The following is a 19370-nucleotide window of genomic DNA, read 5'->3' on the forward strand; positions in this document are numbered from 1 at the left end:
GACGGGGACATGTGATCCTTGTGGGACAAAGGTGCCATGACAGCTAAGGGGGGGTTGGGGAGGGTTAGGATGAGCTGCTGCCGTCCCTGTGCCGTCAGCCCCACCACCCACTCCTCTGCTCATTTCCAGCCCTGGAAGATCACAGCACAATGTAAAGAAAAGGATTTTTATTTAAAAAAAAAAAAAAAAGAAAAACACACACCAAACCCAAACAGATGTGAAGGAAGCTCCACCAACTAGTGCCACCTCCTGAAGTAAATACAAGGTTTTAAAATGCAACTTTTGAACAAGGCACTTTCATTAAAAGAAAATATGGAAACAGAGCAGGACTGGGCACGCAGAGCTCTCACATTCAGCCAGGAAGAGCCAACAGATTTCTGGCCTCAGAGCAAATAACTTTCTCCTAGGAAGGCAAAGCACAGAAGTATCTCTGTATTAAGATTTAAGATTGTAAATATTCTGAAACATTCAGCCCATCACTTGGCAGCTCGATGGACCAGTATCTCTGCTGGAAGTGGCAGTGAGATCTGCAGGAACCTCCCTCAGTATCATGGAGCTCGTCTGGTTAACCCTGAAACCTCAGTGACACACCAGATAAAGGCATATCACCATCAGAGGCTTTAAGTCAGCCTTGGCTCCAGTGGAGACCAGAGACTCCAGTTCCACTCCCATCCACTAACACAGATTTGTACAGCAGGATGCAGGGGAGAGGGGAGAAGCAAGGCAGGCTATGTACAGCAGCTGAGCAGCTTCACCTGCAAGAATTCACACCCCTTCACAAGGCCCTCAAAAAACATTCCAGAATGAAAACCAAACAAACTAACATGAAACTGTTTTCCTTTGCCTCAAGCCAGGCTGAGATCCCTTCCAAAAGCAGACAAGTCATTCAATTTGCTCTGGAAAAAAACCCAAGTCTCTTAGAGTTAGGCCTTTTGTTCCTTGATTGACATCCAGAGGACAATCCTCAGGTCAGCAGAAGTTTCTCAGAAACCAGACAGCCCTTCCAACAGGGCTGTTTGCACCCATCTGGCCCCAGAGCTGATGCTCACAGCTCAGAGCGCTCTCCAATCAATGGGCTTCTTGCCGGACTTCTTTAGGAGCTCATTTGTCTTGGAGAAATGCCGACAGCCAAAAAACCCTCTGTTCACAGACAGAGGGGAAGGGTGAACCGTCTGCAGGACGTGGTGGCGTTTCTGTGAAGGGTGAAGGAAACAGCTCGTTAGATCTCTGCATTTTCAGGGACAAGGTTGGCTGCTCCACGTCATTTAATTTCCTCTCTGCGTTTCCTCAGTCATCAGACCAAGAAAGGAGGGCTGAAGAATTCAGCCATAAAGGCAGAGACTTTTGTCCCACTGAGGACAGGCTGCACAGAAGCAGTAACACCCAGCCCATTTTTCAATTGCTGTTGTCCTAACAGCACTTATTCATGAGATTTTTCCTAGAAATACCAGCTCTGCCATCAGCTGGAGGCTCTTCTGACAACAGCACATTACTCTTGCTCCACTTTTGTTGCTTAATTCTGGCAAAGACCAAGCTAAACAAAAGGGCAATCAAGTTTGGCAGCAGCAGAGTTCAAGCAGGGACTAAAACACAACCCTGTAAAGAAAGCACCCTCTAGCGTCCACCCCGTAACGAAAAACATCAGTGAGCCACTGCACGACCCCATACCCTGTCAATAGAGCTGCCCTTCTTCTGAGCATAAGCTCCCCACAGCATGAAAACAACACCGTGCAGGTTCTTGTTCAGCCAGGAGACCACCACATCTGTGAACTGCTCCCAGCCCTTCTCCTTGTGGGACGTGGCCTGGTGGGCTCGCACCGTGAGGACAGCGTTGAGCAGGAGCACGCCTAGCACACAAACAAAGCCACAGGTTAGCTGCCTTCTGCTTCCCTTGAGAATAAATAACAGGAATATTTTCATCCCAAGGTACTTGCTAGGGCACCTAGAATTGATTTTGCTTTACAGATAGGCTCTGCCTAATCACAGATCTGCTTTTCAGGATGCCTTACCCTGCTTGGCCCAGCCAGTCAGATCACCGTGACCAGGATGGGTGAAATCTTCAATATCAGTAGACAGTTCTTTGTAAATATTTTCCAGACTAAGATCATGGGAGAAAGACAAAAGATTATAAACTATGCACCTGGGACAGACAAACAATTTGGTAACAGAACCAAAACTAATTTGTTCATGAAAGGAATTTTGTAAGATGGTTACTGCCATACCTGGGGGGAGGTGGAACAGGTTTCTGGACACTGAAACAGAGCCCATGAGCTTGATTAGGTCCGTGATAAGGATCTTGTCCCAAAATTACAACTTTTACCTGGAAGCAGACCATAATTAGTATTGAATCATATTACTGTTCCCCCAAAAAAATGGAAACAAAGGAAAAGCTTGCATACAGGCTCTATCCTAGAACAAATGCAGACAAAAAAACAACCAGTAACTGCCTTTCAATCACTGACACTATATGCAAGTTAAGAAACAGCCCCTACCAGAGGCTAACACCACAGCTGTGCTGCCAAGATTATGGAGATGCTTTGAGTTTCCAAAACAACAAAGCAAAACAACAAAGTTTACACAAATCCGCAATCCACAATGAATGTTTCCAAAGAAGCTTTCTGAGTTCTGAATTCTGTGCCACATTCACTGTGAAACTAAAGGCCACACACACAGCTTATTCGCAAGGCATTACCTTAAACACTACCATGCATATCTCTGTATTACAGTTCATTAGATAGGAGAAAATTCAAGATGCACGAGACCCCAAATCAGGCCCCACCCTCCCACGAGCCCCACCCCTAAGGCACTTCAGATCCAAACCACCCACATCCTACTCACATCCCTGATGTCACACATCTGTGTCCAGGTGAAGACCTGCTCTGGAGGTGGGTACACCGTGTGTTTCTTCCTCTCCTCGGCCACAAATGCCATCAGCTGCAGGCAGAACAAGGGGATCAGCACAGGGGTAGCACCGGGGCAGCAGCACAGTGCGGGGCCAGCCCTAGACACTCACGTCCACGAAGTAGGGCTTGGAGAACTCTGCCGCCAGCTGCCGCCGCCAGCTCTCCCCGAAGCCCGGAGGAGCGTAGCGCTCGTTCAGCCGCCGCAGTGCCAACTCTTTGTTTCTGCGCATCCGCTCCAGTTGCTCTGGGCTCAGCGCTGAGGCCCTGCCCGCTTCATGATCCGAGGTTTTCTGCCTCTTAGCGGCATCGTCCTGCAAACGGCGAGAGAAAAGACCGCTGCAGAGCGGGCGCAGAGAGGCGCGGCCCAGCCACTTGCCCAGCCGCAGCCCTGAAACCACCATGCCACAATCCGGCCCTCCCTGCAACACACGTGTTTTTCTCGCGGCAAAACAGCGACAGATCTGTCCCGATTGGTTACCGCACCCTAAGAGGGCCCGCCCACAAGCGCGGCTCTGATCCCGCGCTCTCCCATTGGCCAGCGTAAAAATATCCGCTTATTTCTATTGGCTCTCGACTGGAGTAGTGTGCTAGTCTGCCTAGCAATCGTGACGTAAACAAGCCTGCAACGCCTATTGGATGCTATTGGTTGCTCAGTCAGGCGTGCAGAACCGCGGGATTTTGGAAGCGGCTCCCAACGGCCGCTAGCACCTCACCCCCCACACAGGCACCGCAGCCCTTCAACAGCCAACCCCCAGCTCTCGGCAGCTCTTGCCAGCTCTCGGCAACCCCCTCCTCACCAGCCCCCAGTGCCCTGCGCAGCTCTCGGCCACCTCCAGAGTCCAGAATGCTCCTTTACCCCTATAGCCTCCACCACACAGTTACCTCAGTACCACAGCCAGGCTCTGGAGAGCGGCTGCGTTTCCTCGGCGGTGCGGTGCTGAAGAAACAATGTAGCGTCTTCTGCCCGATCATAGCTGCGGCAGTGCCGGAGGGAGGACAATAGCAGCAGGACCGGCGCGAAAAGGTGGTCGAGGGGGGCGGGGCCACGGTTTGGCGCCAAAAGCTCGCGCAGGCGCCGGGGGCGGGGCCTAGTGGTGACAGGGGGCGGGGCTTAGGGAAGCGCGTGCGTACTGCTTCCGGTACGGAGGGGTTGAGAGATTCCCGCCTCCAGTCGCTCCCTCATTGGGGCCGCTCCTCAGCGCCCGCCCCGTACGGGTGCTGTCCCACGTATTACTCGCTTTGCGCATGGACAGATTCGTGGTTAAACGTTCTGCTGAGGAACCTGGGGGTGATGGCAAGAGGCCCCGGTTAGAGGAGGCGGCGGGCGGCCTGCCCCATCCCTCGCAGCCTAGTCAGCAGATCCGCGCCCAAGGCCTGAGCCTCGAGTATCGCCTCCTCTTCGGCCGGGCCGAGGCTGACGAGGTCTTCCAGCAGCTGGAAAAGGAGGTGGAGTACTTCGAAGGTAAAGCAGCTGAGGGGGAGGGTCTGATCTTTGGAATCAGCGTGATTAGGTTGGAGGGGACCCCAAAGCCCCCCCAGCCCTGCCGTGTGCTGGCTGCCCCCAGTTCAGGCTGCTCATCCATGGCCTCGGGCGCCTCCAGGGATGGGACACCACAGCTCTGGGTCTCACTGCCCTCTGAATGAAGAATACTGAGTTAATTTTGATCCATCTTGTTTAAACAGGTGAACAGACAAAGTTGCATGTGTTTGGCAAATGGCATAACATCCCCAGGAAGCAGGTAACCTACGGAGACCCCGAGTTAACGTACACTTACTCAGGTGTCACCTTTTCTCCTAAGCCGTGGATCCCAGTTCTCAACCGCATCAGAGATCGCCTTGTTTTGGAAACGGGACACACTTTTAATTTTGTTGTTATTAACAGGTATGTCTGATTTCCAGTCACACAAAGCAGCTCCTTCCTATTGCTTGGTGTACTGACAGATCACCAAGGAGTAGTTTGCTATTCATTTTGCTGGACTGACAGGTGAACTGATTATTCTGATTACAGGTATAAAGACGGTGAGGACCACATAGGTGAACATCGAGATGATGAGAAGGAGCTGATTCCACGTAGCCCTATTGCATCAGTGTCCTTTGGAGCCTGCAGAGACTTCGTTTTCAGGCACTGCGATTCCAGAGGGAAGAATGCAACACGGCACATTAAGCCCATCAGACTGCAGCTAGCCCATGGCAGCCTGCTGATGATGAAGTACCCCACTAACGTGTACTGGTACCACAGCCTGCCCATCCGCAAGAGAGTGCTTGCTCCAAGAATCAACCTGACATTTCGGAAAATGATGGTTGTTGACAAAAAAGCGAGATAGCAATGAAGCACCTGGACCATAGACCCTGAATACTGAAGTTTTCCTCCTCGATATAGCTGTCAGTTCCTCAATCAAGCTGTGTTTGATGATCCAAGGCATTAACCTAGAAGATAGAGTGCTTGGTAACTTGCTAATAAGTTCTGCAGCTACTGATCTTAAATGCCAGGAATGCTTTCAGTAAACAGTTGCTGATACACCACTTATTATCAAGTAATACTCTTGTTTTCGTCAGGATGAAATTTGTTCTCACCTTATCTTAATTAGAGCCACTTCTTTAGAAAGTCCAAAATATTCTTCATCCTTGAAATAGTGAGATAGTTTATAAATACCATAATGTGTGAGATGTAATCATTTAGAGTGAGCCTGTAAGCTGGTGGTATTCAGTGGGTGACACTTTCTTGGATGGTCTATCAGTGAGCTACAGCTTGCTCGGTTTTATTTAAATAAAACACAAATGAGACTGACATGAGAAGATGATTGCTAAGATATTAATGCTGTGACTGCAGTATGTTGTACAGTCACTATGATTTGTCTGCATCTATTTTCTCTGCTGCTTTACCTCCTCTGCTTGCGTGGGTTCTTGTGGTGTGGTGGGACAGAAAGACATCAGAGGCACCTTTCTTCCCTCAGTCCTCTGTGCAGAAACCAGGGAGCATAAGGTGACTTTCAGGGGAATATGCTTTATATGGGCAACACAGTGTGAAAAGCTATCACTTCTGAAAGTACCTGTTTTTCTAAACAATTATCCCTAGGGAATCCATTCTGAAAGCCATTCCCATCCGTGCTCCATCCTACTGAAATGAGGAAAGAGTATCCAAAGTGTCCACCAGATCTTAAGGAATCAAGCAATGGTAAGTGCTGAGCAAAAATGTGAGTTGATCCCTGTGTAACCCTGCTTAGGAGCATGTGAATGAGTAGCCTGCAGTCTCTTGGGGCTGTGGAATTAACAGCAGTTTAGAAAAGCTGGAATTGGAAATTCTTATCCTCTGTATTTCTTGTGAAGAGCAGGGCTCTGCTGGGAACCTGGATCCCAGGAATGCACCTAGAGAAGGAGAAGTGCTGCTTCTATCAGATGTACTGTGTATATATCTGATAGATTGGCCTTGAAGAAATCAGCAAATATGGACAGTTACTTTTTTTATTAAGTTCTTTTATTGCTACTGTACAGTTACAAAAAATACCCTGAAGTGAAAACGCAACTTCGAACAGCAGTGCGGTGCTGTGACTCTCACACTTTTTTAAAATAATACACAAAATAAAACAAGAATTATCCAAACACAGAGATGTCATCCTAGAGGCCTTATCTGATGTTTGTAAGCTCCTGCATTTAATAACAACTTTTCCATCACAAAAGCTTCTAACAAGTAACAATATTGGATGAAGCCCAGTGATTTCAAAAGGTGAAGATGGCAAACATCTGCAGAAGCCTTTGAGCTTGCAGTAGGCTGAGTGTCCAGCACAGGACTGGGCCTGAGGTTCTGTCACTTGCTTCCTTCCTCACACTGAGGGCTAAACTAAGGCTGCCTGCTCCTTCCCAGCAGCAAAACCTACAACAAATGCTGACTGTTCAGCCCTCATTTCTGCAGCCTTTGAAGAAGGTTGCAGAGTGAACCTGCAGCTGAATGAAAGTGAGCAGGTTAACAGTGTCACGCAGTCATGCTTCCATTCTGATCAAACTGACCCAACAGAAAGCAGTTCTATGCCAAGTACTGAACGTGCAAGCTTGCAACGCTTTGGGGCTGACAAGTTTGAGACTGTTAGCCTGTGGTGTGCATATGTTCTGACACAGCTCCAGCATTACTGCTTCCTGAACAAAATTACCTGAAGAAGAACTTCACAAAACCTCTATAAACAGCCCCTACTGAGAACAGGCTTTGCAGAATATACACTCTGGCTGGTGGAAATGTTTGGAAGCTTTCAGGTCAAACTGTAGCCCTGCTGGAACGACACGCTTTACAGAGCTTCTCCTGCACTCCCATGCTGCTCAGAACAGGGGGTTTTCCTCTCCTCTCACATTCTGCAAGTCTGTTAGACTTTATCTCAATGGCCAGGACATTTTTGGCATTTTGCAACCCTTTTTTTTTTTCCCCTCTTGTTGTTTTTCCCTAACTCAACATATAAAAGTTAAAACCATGCTACCAGTAGCCTAACTTAGACAGGGAGGCTTCTCACTAACTGGTATCTCTGTAGATTTATAAAGAGTGTTTTATGTATTATTACTTTGGAACAACGTGAGTGTAGTAAACAGATTCTTATGTACATCTATTATTATTTCAGCTGGTTCTGAGACTTCATTAAGGAACTCTGAAAGCCTGAGAGCTTCAGGCAGTGATATGAATATATGAGGTACAAAGTTACCTAAAAAAAAAACTATGAAGACAGTAATGATTTGAAAACTTAGTTGCTGTTTTACACTGAAAAATCTAGTCTGAGGAATGGGTCTTTTTCCTCCACGTTAGAATTATAGAAAAGAGCTAAAAACAGTCTACATATTTTATTCCTGATAATTTAAAAGCAGTCAAAAGTAATTTTTCCTTCTCCATCCATGCTTTGAGATACTATTATTTTTAACACATTAGACAACCTAGAGCAGCAAAGTACAATTTATATGGAAATCTGCATATCTAATGCAGTGACACCAGAATTTGCAGACTGCCTTACCAGACAAGTTGCCCATTGGTCCAGATTCAGTTCTGTATGCTCTAATTTTACAAGGATGCTTGGGTTGCTGTTTATCTCAGCTCACAGTCACAACCAGTATAAGCTCTAATGCTCAGCTGCAAGCCTGACAACATACATCCAAAAGGCTGATGACAAATGACAGTTTTTAGCATTAAAATAGGAAGGGCACATCTAGAAGACCAATTACAATAGCCTTAAAGTTAATGGTATTAAAAGCTGTAGTCCTTACTACCAGCATTAGTATTCATCAGTTTGAGTGACCAAGAAAATTACAATATTGACAGCTAGCAAACTCTTCTGTCTTTCCATGTCACCTGTAGTGCAAAGATACAGAGCAATAAGTCAGGTGTCAGCTCTTAATTGGTAAAAGAATTTGATCTTTTCTCCTCGAAAAAGGAAACTGCTGCCTGAATCAGTAATTGCATGACATATAGAGAACTGAACTATTAGGAAGAGGGAAGGAAATTTTTTGGTCATGCATGTTCTGTAAGGAGGCCTTGTTTTATTCACTGGCTGGGATACCAGGAGAAATCTGCTGTCATTCTTTTCATCCCATCATCTTGAGACACCTCTCAGAACACAGCTGGCACGCAGTGGATTCAGACAATGGTAATCTGTTCAAATAGGCTCAAGGCACTTTGTTTCTTAAATCATTGCCTTTGATAACAGTAGCTTCCCAACAACTGCTCCTGGGGCTCCCTTGTTCAGAAACGTCTGCACTGAAGTGTACAGGATTCCACATCTCCCCTTGAAAACATACATGTGTTCAGAATATGGCTATCAGCCTTGGAAAGTCTGTTTTGAGATGTCTGTCTCGGAGCTGTGATGCTGACAGAACTGCTACTGAACAGAATAAATGCTCTTCTAATACAAATACACTTTAGACTGCGCGACGTTAGCAGACCAACTTTGGGTAGCTTAATTTTGGTACAAAACTACTCCCAGCAAGAGCCAGCTGCTGCCATGGAGGGAGGGGAAAGTTAAAGGGCCTGTGGTGGATTATTTGCATAACAGACAGGAGGTGCAACGTGGATCTCAGCAGAGGAATTTGGTCAGTTTTTGTCCTCCTCCATCTCTCTTAATCACTCTTCAGGCCTCAACTCCAAACTCTGGTGCTGTACCCTTGAGTGAACACGCTCATAGAACAGCAGGTAAGCACTAGAGGCAAGGACCTCCTGCAGACTCGCTTTGCGAACCGTATCGTCTGAAATCCATAGCCACTGATTGCTGACAGAGAGCGGGCTCTTGGGAGAAGGCGGAGAGCGGCGGTAGGTCACAAAGTGTCCAGAGTGCATGTCTCCATGGTGCACAACCACCGCCATCAGCCGGTACAGGTACACAGGGGGACTGAGAGAGAGGAGAGAAAGGGTCAGCAGACCTCGTGTGTCTCACATGGACCTAAGGAAGCTCCCCTTGCTTTGTCTTTGCTTGCAATTTCTTTCCAGAGCAAGTAATTGTGTCTAAGAGACGTGCTGCAGTTACTGTGTGCAGTTACTTTTCGTTATTCTAAGTCTTTTTGTTATTTTAAGTGCACTGCAGTGCTGCCTGACTTCTGAAGAAAGCAAACCATTCATTTTAAAGGTTTAATGCACCAGACAGCTATTACATCTTTCTTAAAAAGAGGTCAAATTATGGTGGGTAATCCATAGATAAAAACAGGTATACTTTAAGGACTTGCTCTACAACTGTCTTCATAAAAAATGTTTGGCACAGAGCGTTTGCTCGCTTCTCATTTCCCAAAGTATTGTGGGAAATGTGCTCCCCATGGGATAATAACCAACAGTTCTGTAACAGAACGTTGGTCACAGGACTGAAAAGGGAAAAAAAAAAGTCATCATCATAAGCATCAAGACTGGATTTATTAAGTAGAATCATGGCAGCTGCAATTGAGATAGTTAAGTAGAACTCTTACAGATTTTTTTTCCCAATATTGTAAGAATTTCTTGCAGGAGTTTAAAGAAACCTAACAACTCTCACAGGAACAGTTAAAAGTCAAAGAAGGGGTAGTAGGAAAAACAGCATGAATGAGAATATGGCAATCCAGAAGGATGATTGCTGCACGCTGAACCAAAGAAAAGAGATTCCGAGTTCTCCCTGTAATAAGCTCAACTCCCTTTCTTAGAAGGAGAGAAATGGAGCCAAAGACAATCAGCAAGGAAAACAGAAAACAATTTTCTGCACAGGAACTAGGATAGATGTTAAGTTCTATGACTACACAGCCTTTTGATAAAGACAATAAAGGAAAACACAACTCAAATGGATGGAAATACAAACAGGGTGCACATCTCACTTACCTGCACTCAGGGAACGCAGCGAGTGGAAAAGTTCCCGAGGACATGAAGAGTGGAGAGGAGCAGGCGCCATTCATAAGGAGAGATTTGGTACCACGTGTCTGCTCTGCATCTGCAAAACAAAACAGGCTGGTCATTTAACTTCAGTGCTGCCACAAGTATTGCTAACTGCTTCTGTTTCTACAGTGTCTGTCATCACAGAACGTGAAGGCAGTTTATTTTAATTCATTACACATCACAGTCCCTTGATATCTAAAGGCAAGAGGTAAACACAGGTAAATACCTGAAGGTTTTACTGCTATCCCATCCCTTGTTCCAGGCTTTGTCTCTTCGGAGCTTTTCTGATTCAGATCATTCTGAGTTGATTTATGAACAGGAATGTGATATTTGTAGATGTCCATGATTAGGAACTCATTGAACTGTACATGTTCATGACGTTTCAGAGGAGTCCCTTGGTTTGACCAGCTCAGTCTTTGCAGATGGATACACAAACACTGAGGGAGCTTCAAAGTTCCATACAAAAGAGAAGTCAAAATACATTTTAAGTGAAGAGAAACAGCTGCTAAAAGCATTCTAATGGACCTAAGTGGTAAGTCCAGTAGATAAGGAATTAAGTCACTGAACTGTTGTTCCTCTATGTGCTATTTCTGTATCTAAGCTTACTGCAATACTATTTCTGAGTCACAACTGTTGAGATTTCTAATAGTGCCATATTGCTTGCTAGGCAGTGGGACAGAGCATGTTAATTACTGACTGCAAATGGGGGAAGGAAAGAAAGAAAAATCACACACATTCCTAAAAAGCCCATCTCATTTTGCTTGATGATCTGCAAGGCAGAAATGAGCACTGGAATTTGTGTCAGTATGTTGCTGCCAGACATTTGCTAATATTCCATAAATAATGGCATCACACAGTAAGAGTACCCAGGAAAAAAGGTCAAGGAGTTATAAATATCTGTCAGACAAAGTCATGCTGAGGCTGGCCTTTGTCAGTAAGGAAATGTTATTAGGAATGGCCCTGCTGTCCTCTGCATTATCTGATCACAGAACAAGAAACTTGTAAGCACCTCCACTGTAAACATTTCCAGTTCTTTAGCACTGCGTTCTCTTGTTTAAACCTTCTGTAGTTACAACATGTTAACTTTGAAATGCACAAATTATCCTACAAATAGGCTGTATATATCAACTGCTTTACTGACCAAGGGAATAAAAAAGCAACACAAGACAAACAAACTGCACCTAAGCTAAACTCAAGTGTTTTGCTGAATAGCAGTGGAGTACTCACGTTCTTTAAGCTAAAGAGTTCAGAGCTTTGTTAACTGAGATATCAATGTCTACAAATATTTGACAAAAGCCTTTTTTTTCTATTTCAGAAAACATTAGAGAAGTGCAATAAGTAGTAGAAGTAGACATTAAGCAAACAGGTCAAAGAAAGAGATTACTATTTAATAGGATTTAAAAGTGGATTTGGGGGGTTAGCTCGCCTTACCTTCCCTAGCTTTAATTGCTTAACAAATGTTGTTTTCTGGTTTTCTATGCTCTGTCCATTCAGAGTCCCTTCCGCCTGAATCTGAAATCAAAGGGAAAACAGAGTTGTTTGATCACTTGTTGTATCAAATTACAAACAATCATCCTGCTGCAGGTTTGCATGCTGCATGCCAAGCTATCCTTGGGATGTGAATTTCTTCTACAATTTTCCTCTCTCAAGAGCTGTTGGCCCATTCCAATGGATCCATGTTTTAACACAGAACTGAGCAGAAACAGCTCTTAGAGAACAAACCTAGTTTACATGTAGCCATTTCTGTTAGGTATCAAACAATCCGTTTTGGCTCTCTGTCATCAAAGTACAGGCAAATATAAAGTAATGTTTCAAAAGGGGACTAATTCTTTTTTTGTTCTTCTAAATATGATCTAAATACCAAATAAAGCAGTTGTAAATTTTATTATGTTAACAATAAATAAAGCTTCAAAATACTGTGGGGTAATAACTCTATTTTAAGAATAATAAATCCCAGGCAAGCTAGAGGCTTTCCTGAAGTCATGAAGAAAGGAGTAGAAAACTGAGGCCATAATTCTGTCAGCAGGCTTGAAACTGAGCTCAAAGGTTACATAAATTACAATGACATACTTTAGTGCAATTGTCACACACAACATCCTTCACAGATTCAGAGGAGATGAAGTGATGGAGGCAGTGATCCAGTGTCATAGGATGACCCTTAGAACAACAGCAAAAATTATTAATTACAGACATAAGGTAACGGCTACAATACAAAGGTCTGCACATTTTGCCCCCAAATCTACAATGTTTTATCATTTAAAGATTTTCACAAAGCCAGTGAGACACAGAAACTATTTCCAGTTGTAATGTAACCAGAGACAGAGCACTTGAAGGTCATCTTCTAAGCCTGCCTGTAATACACAGCCCTCAGGATACAATCTGCTGTGTTCAATTTAACCAAAAGGACCAAATAATCCACCAGGAGAAAAAGAAAACTCAGTGCCTACAGTCACACCCATCAGGCTAATTGCTCATTTCCCTCATTGCCTTAGCAGTAAGGCCCTGTGCTAACACAGCAGGATTGCTTATAAAGGCAACTCCAGTTACTCATTTAGTAACACCTCATTTAGGTGCTACTGAGGCTGTAAAAGGATAACAGTGAAGATAAAGCCCTGATGGCAAGGCAGTAGAGTGCTGGCTGGGTCACCCATCAAAGGCAGATACATACCCACACAGCTGCTGGAATACTCAGGGAGAGACTGTCAAATGTATCATACCTCACAGGACTCTGCAAGAAAATATTTCAAATGCAGTGAGCAACCAAATCCACCATGGTCTAAAAAACCAAATAGGTCAACCATTACCTCCCAGCAGCCTCATGCAGAACAAGCATATCCGTGCATGTCTGTTACATCACTTGTTTTCCCCACAGCTGTAGTGCTAGGGAACACCTGATGCAGATGCTGATACAGGTACTGCTCTGCCTGTTTCTGCTGAAGCTGCCCCTGCTCGCTTCTAAACTTGTTTGCAAGTTTTTGAAAAGTGTTCTTAGAGTTGGGTGTATGAATTCCATCTATTTTCTGTATTTTTGCTTCATTCAGCTTATCTTCATCTCCTCACTCTGGATGATTGCAACCTTATTTGCCTTTGCATGTGCAATCACAATACTGCATGCTGAATGAATAGCCAGTCCTAAAATGCAAGTGGATTTTCAGCATATGATACCTGTGATATTGGACACTAAATGTAATTAAACAACTATTCTACCTGATAAGATAGCTGTCATCCCCAGGAAGTGAATCACACTTCATTTTCTTTGGGATGCTTAGCAATATTTTCTTGTTCAGTACAAAATGCCACAACAAGTAGCTGAAAAAAATAATGGCTGAAGCTCTTATTCCTGCAAACTATTGAGCTTAAACCAATTATGTTGGAAACAAGGGATGGTGGTTTCACCTCAGAATGCACTCTGAATATCAGGGATCACTCTTCATGTGTACCTAAACACAGCACACTTTTGTATACCTGGTGTTCACAGTGTTTGCAAACCATGTTGCTGGTCAGCCTTCCATGAAAAGGATGCTGAGACTTCCAGTGATTTGACATAGGAGGAAGAGATCCTGAAACACAAAGATGAAATTGTCCTTTTATTTTCAAAACATCCACGTTCATCACTGTAATTCCAACCGTTTGCCCTATTGTAACAAAAGCTGTAAAACACGGTCTGCCCCACTAACAAATAAGGAATGGTATTTTACAAATGAGGAGATGCACGTCACTCCAATAAAGACAAAGATCAGTTGGTCTTATCCCCTTAATAAACCCAATGATCACACTATGACTCAATATTCATGTTTCAGGATGGAAAAACATACCTCTGGTTCGGCAGCTAATTTGCTTTTGGGTTATTTCTGGCTGCTGCAGAGGAAAATAAAAGATGTCATCAGCCCCACCTTAGAGAAGCTTACATATTAAATATATATTTCATTCCTGATTTCAGAACAAAGGTATGAGTTGAAGTGTCTTTGTGATTGAAGAAAGCCAAAAACCTGGTGCAGAACAAAGTTCTAAGTGACAAATAGAGCAGTTCTAATGCAATGAACAGTTAACCTGTCGAATTCTGTGCCTGATAGCACTGAAATAAAAGCTCAACAAGTTTTCAGACTGTTTGTATGTATTTTAGGCAAAAAGATATAAATCTTCCATCAGCATTAAGCTGATCATTAATGCTGAAGGATGAGCTAAAACTTCACCTCCAAATGCACTGTGCTATAAACACCCATTCTGCAGTTGCCCTTTGTTGCATCAGTCTAACAGATAAGAATAAATGATTGCACCAACTGCTGCTCTGTGTTAGTTTGCTAGTTTTTCAGTCCCTATGTTCAATGGATTTAGGAATGCAAAAGCTCTCATGCAAGCAGAGTCACAACAGACTGAGGTACATTTGCCTTCAAACATTTTTTTTTCTTTTCATTACCTGGGCTACTGATTCATTTCTCTCAGAGCAATAAAGAGCAGCTTTGTAAACCCTATGCTATTATCTTCAGTTTCTTAACAGGCATTTCATACTCGACACGCTTAGGAATCTGGGCAGACTACCAAGTACATATGGAAACCTCTGAAAACAAAACAACATTGGTAAAGTCGTCACCTCCAATGAATGCACATCAAACAAATGTGTGACACGTGGCTGACGATCCCGTTCATCTTCCAATGAAGAGGTAAGGACATGAAATAGTTCATGAGCATCCTATTAAATAGAGGCATAAGGGTTACAGGAAGCAAAACAAAAAAGAAACCCATCCAAACATACACCAGGAGTGCTGAGAGTCCACTGCACTATGAAATTAAAGGGGAAAATCACTGCTTAGAGCTTATCTTACGTATTAATAGTCATCAATTGTGCATCCAATTCAAGTTTAGTAACAAGTGTTCTCTATAAAACTGAATTTCATATATTTCATTATTAAAAACATTCTGGGCGGGATAAATTTAAGAGGCACCAAAATCATTGAAGAAAAAAAATAAATGCACAAATGCCTGCTTTCCTGAGTTTCAATAAAACCCATCACTGAAATCTGTGCTATTTGGTCTGGCTCTGAAACATAAAAGAAGAATGCAACCATATTTTATGAATGAGAAAATTGATTGAGTTTATCGACCAGCTGCACTTACTTAGGGGCTGGAAATACTGAAAATAAGCCTTAGAAATCCCCTGTGGGACTGAATTTGGAAATAGTAACCAAGTTGGGTCCATCCCTGCAAGCAGAAGCCCTTCAGATACAGGGCAGTGAGGGCTGTATCCCTTCTGCTTTAATATGTCAAACCAAATCTGAACATACTAAGTAGGAGGTTTTGAAGCAGCCAGGCTTTCCATGACAGACATCTAAGCAAACTGAAAACACCATTCATGAATCACAAATCACATGGTTGTTCTCCTTCATTTTTTTAAAGCAAACTTTTTCCTACAGCAAAGATTCAGCTCTGACACCCAGTGCTATTAGTGCTATTGCTTCAGTTTTTGGTTATTCCAGATCTAAGCACTGAACTGTACATCAGGCAGTCTAACTTGAATTTTGTAATCACCTGCTCTTCAAATGTCGAGATCTGCCACCTGTAAATTCTTAACACTTCTAATAAGCAGCTTGCATCCAGGACATCATCTTCTGTTACCTCTTGACAGGATAAAGCTTAAAGACATTGCATTTTAACATGTTAGAAGGAGCCACAAAGCATGGTTAGAACACAGGTCTGTGTATTTTAGGATTTATGCTACTTAGGCACAATATAATTGATTACCATAAAGATATTCTTGATTAAGACAGGTAAACAATGACAACCAAACTAGCATGTATTAATTGCCATTCTCATCTGACAGTGTCATTGACTGCATACATTCTCTTTGTCTACTATACTTGTAAAGTGGAGCGTTTCCCAACTGACACACATAGAGAGAATAAGCAATAATATAAACACTGCCTGAAAAGATCACTTTACGAGTGGATGAGGTAAAAAGAGGATCTCTAGATATCACAAAATCAATGTTAACGTCTCACTGTCCTTTGATCACTTGAACTTACAAGCTCAAGCACAGTTTTAGTGTGAACAACATCCTGAGACACTAAACCAAAAAGAGAGGAACCCAGCACTGCCTGCACTTTCTTTGAGAAGGATTAATGTTGATGCTAAGTGCTTTCTTCCTGGCTTACCACGACGTGAATGAGTTTGGTACCTCTTAGGAGATGCAACAGAGTGAGCGACAAGTACTGCTGCTCGCTGGGTTGGTTCTGCTCTGCCTTGTACTGTGCTGTGAACTCCTCCAGCCACCTGATGAACGAGGGGCACGAAGACAGGCCTTGCAGCAGGGAGTTCATGAAGCAGGTGTTGCCCAGGTTCAGCAGGCCAGGCACCAGGCCTGCCAACAGAGATGGAAGAGCTGACACTGTGGGCTGCAAAAACCTTACTACTTTCACTGGCAAGTGAATTTGGTATGGAAATTACATGGTTTCTGTTCATTTGGTGCTGAAAACTAGAAGGTTCTCACATGGCTGTTTTGCATCCCAAAATGCAAAATAAAATAAGATCTGTGACCTGCAGCAGTAATTAAATTACCACAGAAGAGACGCGAGCATATATTCAGTAAGTCACAATTATTAATAACAGATACAATTAATAGCTTACATAAGGAACAAAAGTCCTCTGTTCAACACAGATTGTAACCTGTGACATTTTAAAGGCAAGGACAGCGGCCCAAACCTTAACTTCAGTGACAGCCCACCATTTCCAACAGCTCCTAACGACGAACGCAGATAACGGGGTGCCCGGGGAGCCCCAAACCGGGCCTCTGCCCTCAGCAACGGCCTCGCCCGCCTCCCCCCGCCGCTCCCTACCTCTCCTCCGCTTCTTCCTCTCGGCGATGGGCCCCCACAGCACGTAGATCCCCGCCGCCACGGCGGCCGCCAGCCCCCCGATCACCCCCCAGCTCCGCATCGCCCTGTACCTGCACGGGGAGACACGGGGACGGTGACGGAGGCGGCCACGCAACGGGGCTCGAGGCGACGCTCGAGCCTCTCCTGCCGGTCCCCACCCCTCCCGGCCCCGCCGCTGACCTGCCGCCCGCCCCGGCCCTCAGCGCCCGCCGCACGGCGCCGCCGGGCAGCATCGCACCCCGGAACCCGGACCTGCGGGCGGGTGGCGCGACGGACGGGCAGCGCAGGGTACCGGAAGTAGCGAGAGGGACGCCGGAAGTGACGCCATAAGCACGCTCCGCGCCGGGCCGCCCCCTAGCAACGGTTGCTAAGACCGCGCGTTGGGCGAGGATTGCAGAGTCCCGAGCGTGGTGCAGGTTTCTGTGCCTGACTCGAAGGCCTCGCTCTGCACACAGCGCTGTCTTTTTTTATTTTTATTTTTTAACCGAGGTGCTCTAGGGGTTGTGTAGCGAAAGCAGTGTTTGCCATCAACGCAGACATACGTGCAGCTTCTGGGAGCTCCTCGAGGTGGCAGCTGCCGACTGTGGGCCTGGCAGAGAGCAGCGTCCTCCTCTTTACACCTTCCCAATTATCGAGCTGTGTTACAGGGTGCCTGGTGCACCTTTCAGCCCAGTCCTGGTTTGCCTGGCCTTGTTCCATATGTGCCAGAGGGAGAGGGGGGCCCAGAGAGCACAGGAACAAGAGGCTGATTGAGGTGGGGAAGTGGTGGAAGAGAAGGGCAAATGAGCTGTCCTGACTGCTGCAGCACTCCTGTGAGATGTACAACGCTGACGTAACAAACTGAATGCATGAACAAAAGGCACCAGGGTGCTGAGAGGACCACAGTTTCCACCTTCCTGTTGTGGGCTTTACGGTGAGACAGAGCAGACTTTTCAGATTATATAAAATACTGAAGTATGGTTTCTTTAACCCATGTTTTTTGAAGAGGAATTGTGTGGATAGATGAGGTTTAGCTGCCAAAGCCTTTCATTTTTTTTTATGTTATGGGCCAGGCTGCCTTTTATTCCAAATAAACTGCTCAGCCCCTTTGTGAGAACAACCAACTGAAACAGCCATTCTTTACCCAAATCACAACACCACCCAAATCAAAGACAACAAGGATGCACGATGAAAGAGCCACATTGTTTGTGCAAATCTGCGTGCCTGGGAAAGATGAGCAAAAAATGTCAGGGGAGGTGACAGTTACCCAAATATATGCATCTTGATCCACATGGAATGACACTAAGGTACCTGAGACATCCATGAGGTCTTTTGTGATCAACTGTACAGTGTGGTGCTACACAAAGTGCACGGATGGAGACCGCAGGACACACACAGTTATTGAAATGAAGCTTAGTGTGAGCATCAGGATTCCACTCCCAGGCACAAATTAAAGAATTATTCTCACAACTTTTAAGGCAGCTGAAGCTCTAGCTACACCGCCTGTGAGATCTCTCCTATAAATACTAAAAACTGTTCACATTTTCAGTATTTAGCATCATAAACCGAATCTGTGTGATAGCTGAACAACTCCCAGTCACATATTAAGCGTGCTTGGTTTGTCATAGCCAGGCCAACTCTCTGTTGGGCATCATGTTTTCCCTGGTCTGAATTTGCACGCCTTCTGACTTATTCCTCACGATAATACTTTTCACCTGTCTTCATGTGAATTCACCTTGCTGATTTCAGGCCATTTTTTAATTAGTCAAATGTACCTTACATTTTAATCATGTAAAAAAATCTCCTAGCACATTTCTTTTAATTTTCTCCTGCATGCCTTTCTCTGGAAAGGATTCTTCTGTAAATGCACAGCTAAATTTTCTCTTCCAATTGCAGAACAAAGTCTACAGGGGGGAATGCACCTGGCTGACAGCATATTTTGCAGCTAAATGACTGAGATTTTTTACAAAGCGATTTCATTCTGAGTTTGTGGAGTGCACACTCAGAAACCCTGTCAGGTCACCAGAAGAGATTAAATATGGAAACTTTCCATGGGTATCTGAAACAGGCACTACAAAGACGTAGTTTCTGCAAAGACCCTCATGGAAGTGCAGTGTTAACAGCTTACCTGACTGCGCTGTGTTCCCCCAAAAGACCCTTTGCTATCATTTCAGGATCAGCCGTGCCCAAAATAACTTTGCTCGGCTTTCCTTACGGAAGTCCCAATGCTGCCCAGCTCATTTTCTGCTGCCACTTTAGCATCCT

At 44.7% G+C, this 19370-nt stretch overlaps 3 protein-coding genes and 1 long non-coding RNA gene across 9 annotated transcripts; 2 read left to right on the forward strand and 2 right to left on the reverse strand.

Annotated features, from left to right (window-relative positions):
* Positions 1–152: 152 nt before the first annotated feature.
* On the reverse strand, positions 153–3939 carry UNG (uracil DNA glycosylase). Its single transcript, XM_052691069.1, has 7 exons — positions 3786–3939; positions 3014–3214; positions 2839–2934; positions 2223–2320; positions 2010–2098; positions 1669–1847; positions 153–1193 (listed from the first exon to the last, which is right to left on the reverse strand). Exons 1-7 carry the CDS (start codon positions 3873–3875, stop codon positions 1053–1055), a joined length of 894 nt encoding a protein of 297 aa, XP_052547029.1. The 5' UTR covers positions 3876–3939; the 3' UTR covers positions 153–1052.
* An 89-nt stretch (positions 3940–4028) lies between these two features.
* ALKBH2 (alkB homolog 2, alpha-ketoglutarate dependent dioxygenase) lies at positions 4029–7431 on the forward strand. Of its 4 annotated transcripts, none has more exons than XR_008208650.1 (5): positions 4029–4365; positions 4587–4785; positions 4912–5349; positions 5980–6078; positions 6231–7431. XR_008208650.1 is itself a non-coding variant. In XM_052691070.1 (3 exons), the coding sequence occupies exons 1-3, from the start codon at positions 4149–4151 to the stop codon at positions 5225–5227; spliced, it is 732 nt and encodes a 243-aa protein (XP_052547030.1). In that variant the 5' UTR covers positions 4029–4148; the 3' UTR covers positions 5228–5699. The 4 variants fall into 4 exon arrangements, 1 of the variants encoding a protein (XP_052547030.1); XR_008208651.1 differs by having other exon boundaries at positions 6236–7431; XR_008208649.1 differs by having other exon boundaries at positions 5980–7431.
* A 122-nt stretch (positions 7432–7553) lies between these two features.
* USP30 (ubiquitin specific peptidase 30) lies at positions 7554–17395 on the reverse strand. Of its 3 annotated transcripts, none has more exons than XM_052691068.1 (13): positions 17379–17395; positions 17088–17197; positions 16430–16612; positions 15784–15887; positions 14849–14947; positions 14073–14115; positions 13723–13817; positions 12926–12985; positions 12328–12414; positions 11689–11769; positions 10484–10703; positions 10204–10312; positions 7554–9256 (listed from the first exon to the last, which is right to left on the reverse strand). In XM_052691068.1, exons 2-13 carry the CDS (start codon positions 17185–17187, stop codon positions 8992–8994), a joined length of 1446 nt encoding a protein of 481 aa, XP_052547028.1. In that variant the 5' UTR covers positions 17188–17197; positions 17379–17395; the 3' UTR covers positions 7554–8991. The 3 variants fall into 3 exon arrangements, with proteins under 3 accessions (XP_052547028.1, XP_052547026.1, XP_052547027.1); XM_052691066.1 differs by having other exon boundaries at positions 17307–17390; XM_052691067.1 differs by lacking the exons at positions 17088–17197; positions 17379–17395 and having other exon boundaries at positions 16407–17063.
* On the forward strand, positions 10699–15274 carry LOC128084695 (uncharacterized). Its single transcript, XR_008208652.1, has 2 exons — positions 10699–10789; positions 14756–15274. It is a non-coding gene; the product is annotated as an uncharacterized LOC128084695 (long non-coding RNA).
* Positions 17396–19370: the final 1975 nt, after the last annotated feature.

This window comes from Tympanuchus pallidicinctus, unplaced genomic scaffold (genome assembly GCF_026119805.1).
Source record: "Tympanuchus pallidicinctus isolate F22 unplaced genomic scaffold, pur_lepc_1.0 scaffold28, whole genome shotgun sequence".
In the NCBI taxonomy this organism is placed as follows: Eukaryota; Metazoa; Chordata; class Aves; order Galliformes; family Phasianidae; genus Tympanuchus; species Tympanuchus pallidicinctus.